This window comes from Trematomus bernacchii, unplaced genomic scaffold (assembly GCF_902827165.1).
Source record: "Trematomus bernacchii unplaced genomic scaffold, fTreBer1.1, whole genome shotgun sequence".
In the NCBI taxonomy this organism is placed as follows: Eukaryota; Metazoa; Chordata; class Actinopteri; order Perciformes; family Nototheniidae; genus Trematomus; species Trematomus bernacchii.
Window position 1 is genome coordinate 2732275 of NW_022987839.1, and position 10996 is coordinate 2743270.

Genomic DNA, 10996 nt, shown 5'->3' on the forward strand with positions numbered 1-10996 from the left:
CTGCTTACTCGGTTGCCTATAGTTACGGTGGTCGTCACATTTGTTTCTCCTTCTGAGGAAAACTTCATGAATCAATGCATGTTTAGGTTTATTTAAAACACTGAAACATTTTAATTTCTGGTAAAACGTGTTTCTAAAGAACGATGATGTCATGTTGAAGAATCGAGGCTATATTTTGTTTTAAATTGTGGATTGAATCTGCCTATCCTGCTTCAAAATGTACCAATTAAAAACTCTTGTTTTAATTTTGCATTGTCATGTTTTACTCGAGTTGAAATGAAACCGTTGAACCTACCGAGGTAGAAACTAAAAACCACTCCAACAAATTTCAATTTTCTATAAGTATTTATTTTACATATACTACAGTTTTTCATAAAGACCACTTTTCTTGACATTTGTAGTGTAAAGGAAACCAAAGATGCACAGGGTTTTTGGCTTTTTAAATTTTTTTGACATGTTTATTAAAAAAAATGGATACCAAAACCCGGTTTATGAACGAATGGATTTATCTTTTGATTTCATCCACAAACTTAAAAAGATATAACTGTCAAAATGCAAAGTTGATTTTCTCTCTTCACCGTTTCAAGCTGGTTTGCATGCAGTGTTATAATTTAGGAGTGTAACATTTTACAACTGAATAAAAAAAACAAAATGCTACTTTTTCAGTCAAACAAATTGCACCTTTTTTCTTTTGGATTCAGGACATATTGCACGCGTCGAAAAAACAACAGAAAAAATAACTCCTTGTCTCCTCTTCGTTAACTCCTAAGACCAGATGAACGTCACACAGTGATCGAGACGCTCTGGTTTGATCACAGTAATAAACCCAGAACTGATGACCTAGCGTTACTCTGCTACACGAGATCCTAAAATACTTCAGATTGAGAAATAAACTAAATGCTACGGGTCTAACTCAGAAGGCTCGTCTGCAGATTTCCACGTGATTGTCTGATTCTCACTTATGACGACGAGTTTTTGCTTTAAAAAAAACCCTTACAGTATTTTGTTTGTGTAGCCCCTTCTGCTTTTCCATGAGCTTGATTTAAAACTGGAGGAATTGCCATAATGCAGAATGATAGATACGCTGTACAGAGCATTTGGACATGACAGGGTGGTTTTTGGTGATTAGTCTAGCCAGAAACAAAAACACACACATTGCAGATTTGTAACAGAAACAGGAGGAATACATTCTTTAATTGTTCCAGGTCCATGAAGCTGCAGGAGAGCGCAGTCCAGAGCAGATCTGTGTGAGGACGCACAGGAACTAAAAATCTGCACGGTTCCTACGAAACGTTTTGAAAAGTCTTTAGTGGGATGATTTTGGAAGGATGATACATTCAGATTCAGGTCCAAATCCAACTCTTTGTTTCTGCAGGATCTTCAATAACACTTGTCTCTTCTGCCGTTGGAAAATAAAAACGTCTTTCAGGACACAACGGCAGCTCGCTCTCACTCTCCTGTTAATGGCTTAGAATCCAGTGCACTGCTTCTGCAAATTAATACAGTTCTTATATATATATATATTTATTTATATATCTTTACATCTTCAACAGTTATTCTCCTTGAAATAACTTGAGTGGAGGACACACAACGAGCACTGATGATGATGAGCTTCATGTTCAGATCCAGTTTGTCAATAAAGCTTTTTCCGATTCCTTTTATCTGCTGTTGGACAAAAGGGCTTTCTGTTGCTTCAGTAACGCCGTCTTCATCTCTGGAGGCTACAGATGCCGCTTACAAAAAGGTTAACAACAGGTACGTGAAGTAAAGCCTCTGGTGTTTGATGGTAAAGCTTAAAAGAGGTGAAGCTAAATGTCTCTTTTTTCTGTTTGATGGATCTCTGCTGCAGGCACTGAGCACCACGGTGCAACAAATACAATCAAAATCACCACACAGGAACACCTTGGAATTCCTCATCGGATGATTTAAAGAGTTCCTTTTTGTTAACGTTGCTGCAAAAAGGAATAGTCCGGACTTCTTTCAGCAGTAGATACGAGTCTCCGTGCTACACAGAGCTTCAGGAGCGCCGGCTGCCACAGTGACGTTACCGTGACGTTACCGTGACGATGAGCTACAGCTTCGAAAGTATCCACCCTCCCTGGAAATCATTGTTTTACAAGTGGCTTTAGTTTTTACACTGATCAACAGAAAACCACCATTTAATAAGGATGTTATTATTATTATTAATAGTTTATTGCGTTACTATTCATCAAGTCCTTCGTTTCTGCACCTCTGAAATGTGACGCTAAGCAACCACATGAAACTGCTCAGCTGCCAGATATAATACAAATAAAAATGAGGTGTAGCAGAAGTGGAGCTAGGCGGGATCTTGGGAGAAATTCTGAGTGGAATAGGATCCGACTGCTGGAGATAAATAAAATAAATAGAGCACCTTCTTAAATTCAACTCACTTATATCCTTTGCGTTTTATTTTTAAAACCCTTAAAATGAGTGTGTATTAAATACCTTTTTATTAGACATCTTAGTTATGATAATTTATAATATTGTAAAGAAAATTCCATTTGCATATTACGTTTAATAATGGTATTGCTTCTCTAATCGACTGTTAGAGTAAATCATAAATAAGGTCGGATGATTAAATGAAGTCATTCGATTTTGTAGAGTTCCGACTAATCCTATTTTTCTGTTAATTAGTGTAAAATATAATGATGTAAATACGATAAATCCTTCCAGGGAGTTGATCACGGCGCTGTGACACACACTGATTGACAGTCTGACCTCAGGTGTGTGTGTCCTGCTCGCAGCGCCTCAGAGGACCAGCAGGGGTCAGGGTTTCTGTCAGCTGAGGGTCATGTGATCAGGAACCCGGCTACTCGATGCATAGTTTTGACGAGATGCTGACGAGATGCTGCGACCCGCCTCAGTCTCCGGGCTCTGGTGAAGGTCAAACGGCTGGAGGGGGGGGGGGGGTTGACGTCAGAAAGTAAACGGGGGTTCGGAGGCTCCTACGAGACGATCTCCAGGATGTAGAAGACGAGCTCCATGACGACGGGGCCCTCGCTCAGCTGGCAGGCCCCGCTGTGGATGACGGGGATCAGACCGCTGTCCAGGTCGCTCAGGTACTGAGGGGGGAGGGCCTGCCCGTTACTGCCCGCCAGGTAACCCACCTGTAACCGTGACAACATGTTAGACTGGATCCTCGCTACACACTACTGTCAGCAAAACATCAAGATTCAATTGATATGGTCTCTGAGGTCTTTAAGTTATTAGTATTTACACACAAAAAAATACAAATATCTATATGTCATATCTACGATTCCACAAAAAACGTGCTGCTTTTGTCCCTAAGTTTTATTTACAGTCCAACTAAACACTACGATGATACACAATATAATATAATACATATTATAAGAGGTTCCCCACCTGGTCTGAGTCCAGCGTGACCCTCAGGCCCAGCTTGGCCATGCCGTCCTCCTTCAGCAGCTTCAGGTGGGGACACAGCGCCACGCAGAACGCCCTCGCCACGTTCTCCGTCAGCCGGCTGTGATCCGCCGGGTCGCTCAGACCGCTGGGCTGGTCCTCGCTCCGGAGGAAGAACACCTGAGAGGCAGGACACATCAAATAAAAGATCTTAATTAAAGGCCGTGTTTCTGTTTCTGACACTAACCGCTCCAATAGTACAGCAACAGAGACTAAAGTTATGACACATACATGTGACATAAGTATACTGCACATCATATAGTGTGTATATAGCACATTACAAGCTTTAGGAGATGACTAGATTAGTAGACATTTTTTTTTAAAACAGTCGTAGAAACTGAGAGGCAGAACAGGTTTTAAATGAGGGCTGTGATTCTGTCTCTAACAATGTTCTTACTTTTCAACACAAACAGCTCCAATAGTACAGAAACAGAGACTAAAGTTATGACTGTAATCTTCTGAATTAAATCCTTGTTAAGTATACTGCACATCATATAGTGTGTATATAGCACATTACACGCTTTAGGACAGTGGTTCCCAACCTGGGGGGCTCACAGACTCGCTGCAGCGCCGTGCACACACCGATCCGCCGGTGGAGAACAGAGCGTTCAAAAGTGACAATCTACAGAGCTCGATTTGGTCAATGCTCATTCGCCATAAGTATTTTTCGCGGAAACACGAGCAATCTGTCCATCAGCTGGCCAAAAGGCATCATATTCACACGGGGAAATGCACCGTTTTCAACTTCCTTAACTCGGAGTTCTGTTGCCCCAATTACGTGTACGGTGGAAGAAGTACTCAGATCAAGTACTTAAGTAAAAGTAGTACACTGCAGGGTAGCTTGTGAATTTACTCCAGGTGGAACTAAAGTCTGATTTAAGAGTTGATTATATTTCACATCATTCATCCAGATCTGTAAAGTAACTAAAGGTATTAAATACATGTAGTGGAGTAAAAGTACAAAGAAGCAAAAATACTTAAGTACCTCAATATAAGTAAAGTACTTGAGTAATTCTACTTACTACCACCACTGCAGGTATGTCATGTGTGCTAGCAGCCCAGAATCCACACTATACATAACATAAATCAATGTGAATTCTGTTTCTAATTTGTTTAGTTTTTCCCCTAAAAAATAACCTATAACAATACTGTTAAAGAACCGGATCGATAAAACGTATTTGTAATTGTTTAAATTAGGCCTCATTATTTCACAGTGGCACAGGGTCATCTGCCAATACAAGCACTTCTGTTCATGTTCAATCCATAATACAATTATAGTTGGATATTTTTGTCTTGTTATTATTAGCAGAGAAAATGTAATGTTTGTACAACTATATACAACTATACATTATATACAATTAATTCTACCAAGTTAGGGGGGGCTCGAAAATATTTCCAATTACCCAAGGGGGGGCCTGACTGAAAAAGGTTGGGAACCACTGCTTTAGGAGATGACTAGATTAGTACAGAAAATGTTTTAAAACAGTCATAGTATAGTAATGCAAAAAAATAATATGGCATAAAAGAAAGTCATAGTATAATCATAAAATAATCACGTTATACAGTATCAGTAAAAAGTGATAGTATGATGTCATGAGAAGGTAAGTTGTCTTCATAAAAGTATACATTCTTGAGTTATGGCCACTTTTCATAACTCAAGATCTTTGACCACCCATATCAGTTCAAGATTCTCGAGGCGGAGGCATGATATATTTGTGTTGATAATGACAAACTAGTGGGAGAAGAATTGTCCTTCTGGGTACAGATCAGGTGAACCAGTGAAATGAGCCTCAGTGTGCGACTACCTCGGTCCAGCGGATGACTTTTCCGTTGGCCTTGAACTCGGAGCCGTGGAAGATCTTGACACTGGTGATGGACTCCATGGACTTCCCATCGATCGGACTGATGACACTGAACGACCAAGACACAGAAAACAACAGCGTTTAATAAAACAGAGGATTCAGGGACAGATATTACAGTGGAAGGCTCGTAGGGAGATCACTGGCCTAAGACTGTGGCTGAGGTTGGCCAGAAACAAAACATTAAAGCATATAATGGATATGCGTAACCCTCACAACCAAAAATATCTTCCTCCAAATCCTAAAACCACCATTTTATTTTTGGTTACAGACCCCACCATTCAGACTGGCAGTGGTTACAGACCCTCACTTTTATAAAAAAATATATTTTCGGCACGGTATACTGTAGCCACCAGTAACCGGTATTTCGGTAACACCGGGTGGGTATGCACCCCTAGCTGAAACCACTCGCATTTCAATTTGCAGATTTTATCATGACTGCTGTCAAATTGATTGCGTTGGTGTGTATCTCAAAGCCTCGTCAAACCACATCATTCCACCCGGCAACCCTTTCCTCCAGAAGGATTCCCCGAGCATGCATAATACGCTTTTATAGCAAAGTAGTAAAGCGGCGGTTGGGAACCCATCAGCTCAATTGTCCGTGAGATAAGCGCGTCTCTTCCGCCCTCCCTCTCCCCGTCTGTTCTCTTTCCTCTTTCCTCCCTCTCCCCCCTCTCACCCCTTGTTGAAGTTGTGGTCGTCCTCTGTCCACTGGATGTGGACGAGCTCCTGGTTCTCCTCCTGGTCTGCTTTCCCACAGGTGATGCTGAAGTCCTTCATGTCCCTCAGGGCTTGCCGTAGAGAGTCCATGGTCTCCGCTGTGATCTGGATCATTACACCGTCTGAGAAAAAAAAAAGAGCCATTATCACGATTACTGCTGAAACAAAGAGTCTAATTATCTGCAAGTCAATTACTCAACCATTTCCATTAACAATGAATAGTTTAAAAGAGGAAACGCCGCTGACTTAACACATGAGGATCAGATAACTTCATGATGAGGGTAACGATGCAGCTGGACAGAGGAGATCATTGATTGGACCATGAACACCACAAGAACACAAGAGTCCAACTCAACCTCTCCAGACATGTTTTGACCATTTTGTAAAATAGTGTTTTTATGAGACCCAGAAGCGTTATGGAGGTACAATAACAAATCGCTGGAAAGCACAACATTCAGTGCTTTTAAATGTGAGGATTTACTTCTTTCTCCGTTTGATATTGCTGTTAGTTGATATGTTTTGACTTTGTGGACTCTAACCTTAGACTTCAGAAAATTGTGATGGGCGTTTAAAAAATATTTGCAGACTAAATAAAAAAATGAACAGTGGAATAATTGATGGTAAAATAGTTGTCAGATGAAGATATCGGTGGGAAAAATGACGACAACAACCTTGTGTATCATGATATACATATTATATACAGTATCATGATCTAGTACATTTTATGAAAGTATATTGAGAGGCTGTTTACAGATCAAGCAACCAGATGTGGATGTCTGTTTTTTGTGTATTTCAGGTAATAAAATACATTGCAAATTAAAACATTAACCCAACATTCACATTACCAGGAAGCATTTTCTCATTGGTTTGTTTTTATATTTCCCCCCCACAGCCTAATTAATGTTATAAACAGTATAGACACTTTCCCAGTTGGTCAGTTTAAACCATTACATTTTGAACAATTTGTGCCCAAATATTCTTTCTGTGTAGCGAGAGCTTTGCGAGGTAGCTTCAAACATTTCTCTCAACTATTATTTCAGCCTTTTTACAGCCAACATGTATTTTGACGTTACTTTTCTCACCTTCAACAATGCTGGTTTTGGCTAAGAAGCCAGACGAGGCTTTCAAAGCACCGCTGAACACAAAGAAGCAGGCTCCAGTAACTGTAGAACAAAAATAATCACAACTTCAGTTGAACGTCACAAATCAACAATAGATCGAGGTTGAATTATATTTCAGGGGAACAGCCAGGACAAAGAGTAACATCAGACAGTCAGGAGGAGGATTTTCAGAGCTCCAGATATTAAAAAGCAGACGGAGAGAGCTGAAAGGAAAGGTAATGGATGTGTTTGCGTGTCGGCACCTTTGCGGGGCTGGTGATGGATGCTGATGGCCTGCGTCTGGTAGTTCCCGTCATCGTTCTGGACACACACCAGGTGAGAGTCGGCCCGGTCGTTGAAACACGCCCCCATGGCCAACACGTGCTCGTTGGACTTATTCATGGCCTTCATCAGCTGCATGGACAAATAAAACCCATGTATAATTAATCTGCCCTCTGTTGTGTTTCAGTAAACGCACCCAGAGGCCGCCTGGATAAGCCTAATTGCAGAGGGAATGTGGGTGAGGTCCTCGAGTGGAATGAGACGGCGTTAAGATGACAGATTGTGTGGAGAAGCCGTTGACAGGGGTGGGTATCAATAGTAGAAAGATCCACACGCTAATTCTGCTAAATCCCCTCCCTCTCTTTGAAGACGCCCTTCGCAAATCAGAAATAAAAGTGAGAATCTGGAGGGCTTTAACCACTTGCTGCGCTGATCGCTCGTCTGCAAGCTGTTGAGAAACGCTCCCCACTTCACATTACTGCATTCCCATCTGTTGGAGAATCCGCAGCCAAACGCTACACCCAGCTCTTCACCAAGGCTCTATTTCTCTGCTTCTTATTCTGGTCAGACGTTCATTCACACCCTCAAGGGAGCGTTATAACTCTCCCACGCATACGGATCAGCTGCAGGGCCCTGGAGAGTTTGTCACACATCACCTACACAGACTGAACATGTGTGTGTGTGTGTGTGTGTGTGTGTGTGTGTGTGTGTGTGTGTGTGTGTGTGTGTGTGTGAGATATTCATGAGCTTAAAGGGAGCCTCCTCCACTGATGTCATTAGTCTGGTGGAGGGTTTCATTTCGTTAGAGAGATGATTTATTATTATGGAGGAAAGAGCTTAATCGTGCAACATGAGACTTCTCTGCCTTCTCTCCTTTTCTAGAATCTGCTTTTATGCCAAACATGTTTGAATAGAAAGGTTTTGTAGATTAAGCGAGCTACCAAGAAAACGAGTTTGGCTGGTATGAAAGCAGTGTCAATCAAGATAATAATAACAAAGAGAGAGAGAACTGGATCCTGATAGTAGACGTGGAAGTAGTAGTAGTGGAAGTAGTAGTAGTAGTAGTAGTAGTAGTAGTAGTAGTAGTGGAAGTAGTAGTAGTAGTGGAAGTAGTAGTAGTAGTAGTAGAAGTAGTAGTAGTAGTAGTAGTAGTAGTAGAAGTAGTAGTAGTGGAAGTAGTAGTAGTAGTGGAAGTAGTAGTAGTGGAAGTAGTAGTAGTGGAAGTAGTAGTAGTAGTAGTAGTAGTAGTAGTAGTAGTGGAAGTAGTAGTAGTAGTAGTAGTAGTAGTAGAAGTAGTAGTAGAAGAAGTAGTAGTAGTAGTAGTAGTAGTAGTAGAAGTAGTAGTAGTGGAAGTAGTAGTAGTAGTGGAAGTAGTAGTAGTGGAAGTAGTAGTAGTGGAAGTAGTAGTAGTAGTAGTAGAAAGTAGTAGTAGTAGTAGTGGAAGTAGTAGTAGTAGTAGAAGTAGTAGTAGTAGTAGTAGAAGTAGTAGTAGTGGAAGTAGTAGTAGTAGTGGAAGTAGTAGTAGTGGAAGTAGTAGTAGTGGAAGTAGTAGTAGTAGTAGAAGTAGTAGTAGTAGTAGCATTAGTAGTAGCATTAGTAGTAGCAGTAGTGTAGTAGAAGTAGTAGTAGTTTCTCCTGCATACCTTTAATATTTGCACCATATTTATACATCTAGCCATCTATTCTTTGTTGCACGCATTGTTGTTGATGTTTACAACAGTCATTCTGCTGTGATATTGACCACGTAAAGAAAACATTTTAGCCTTCTGAATTGTTATGCCTTTATTAAAATGTGACAATTTCTCTTTTGGTATGAAAAATGGTATTGAATAAGGATGTTTTTTAAAGTATATTGAAGTTGAATGTTCTAGATGTGACAACCTTATGTTTTGAGAAACGAAGTGCAGATAGTGTTGAGTAGATATCTGGAGTAATAATGCTAACGATGGTTTTTAGCTTTTAGGATATTTCTTGCTTTCTCTGTTATACTTTGTATTTAGTTGAATATATTTTGCTTTTGGACTGGACACAATGAGCCATGTGTAATGTTCACTGAGCTCTTAGAAATTGCAATCATTTTTTGTGATGTTAGAGTGTTTCTCAGCTGCAGGGCACTCACCTCATTGTAACGGTTACTGGGGACCTTAATGCTCGTCTTCCTCACCTCCATGTCCACAACCAGACCTTTCACCACCGGCAGCGTGTACTGGTAGTTACGGAAGTCCTTCGACAGGGACGAAGAGGAAAGGAATACTGTATTATTAAAATGATTTATCTGCATGAGAGTCAAATACGTAAAGAGACTGGGGTTGCGGTCGAATAGTCCAAAAATCAGCTCCTATCGTCTATCCCTATCGTCTATCCCTTGACCTCTGAGTGAAACGTCACGGGGTTAAGGGATAGTGGATAGGAGAATTCAAAAGGACTTAGGAGAAGAGACTGCGGTACTTTAGAGAATCGACTGCACTTTCACTATCCGACGTGTTTATGATGCGCCAGCGGACGTCATAAATGTGCGCCTGCTGCTGTGGGGAAACTATGGAAACTACAGTTTTCTATACAGCGGACTACAACATGGATGTTTAATGTTTAATAGAACGAGGGACTACTGTAAACTCATCTAGAGACTCTGCACCGTGCTCTGATGCTGTTGTTTTATGCTTTATGAACGGGGACAACAGAGAAACATATTCTTCATGACCAAAGTTGGAATTGAAATAAAAAAGGAAAGTGAAACTTATGCTCGTCACCCTCTCCCTCCGGTCCTCATTAATACAAATGATCCCAATACGTATGATTGTATGAAAAGATCTTAAAATCAATACAAATGTATTTATTATAAACGTTAGTCCTTAACATCTATCACTGTGTATATCACCATTCAAACATCTTTTAAAAGTTGAACAAACCCCACACAGCTCAGTAAAGACTGTGAAATGTTGACTTTATTTGATCATTTCAGTAAAAAACTAACGTTCAAATTTCTCTTTTTGATTATAATACTGATTACGTTCAAAACAAAGCACTTTGGCAACTTACCACATACGTTTTAAAAAGCTTAATAAGCACCGTAACTTTCATGATATCATTTCTCGTTCATAATCGGTTGTTTCCGTGAACGGCCGAATGTTGTGTGACGGCAAATTCTGCGGCCGCAAGGCATTGTGGGGCAGCATTTTCTCCTCTCCTTTCGGTTAGGGAGGTCCAGTGTTTATAAAGGAAGTTTGAAACCTCCTTTCCTATCATCTAAAAAATTCGAACGGCACTTATCATGGCTGCCACTGAGGGACTTCCGGGTCATTTCACTCCGTTAGGAAGGTTCCTAAGCTAAATGGACTATTCGACTGCAACCCTGGTAACGTGTCATCTCTGTCTGACTTCAGAGAGTGCACTACAGTTTGGAAAATGTATTCCAGGCAAATGCTATTCCTCAACAACATAAAGCAGAACTCTTAAGCCTTGGAAATAAATAATAATACAGGAAGAGAAAAACAAAGGCACTCACTGCGAGCAGATTCATGATAGTGTGACCGGTCTCTCCGAAGAGCGGCTTTCTGAAGCGCACACTGAACAGCGGACAGGGGTAGACTGCAA

The 10996-nt window shown here is 40.7% G+C and overlaps 1 protein-coding gene across 1 annotated transcript in view; it reads right to left on the reverse strand.

The window, feature by feature from the left end:
- Positions 1-326: 326 nt before the first annotated feature.
- Positions 327-10996, reverse strand: part of zfyve9a (zinc finger, FYVE domain containing 9a) — a 31983-nt gene continuing 21313 nt past the window's right edge. Inside the window, exons 12-19 of the mRNA XM_034152997.1 lie at positions 10908-10990; positions 9522-9626; positions 7384-7534; positions 7103-7183; positions 5980-6142; positions 5247-5352; positions 3385-3561; positions 327-3128 (exon numbers count right to left, since the gene is read on the reverse strand). Coding sequence (XP_034008888.1) covers positions 2967-3128; positions 3385-3561; positions 5247-5352; positions 5980-6142; positions 7103-7183; positions 7384-7534; positions 9522-9626; positions 10908-10990 — 1028 coding nt within the window. The 3' untranslated portion in view covers positions 327-2966. The remainder of the gene's footprint in view (positions 3129-3384; positions 3562-5246; positions 5353-5979; positions 6143-7102; positions 7184-7383; positions 7535-9521; positions 9627-10907; positions 10991-10996) is intronic.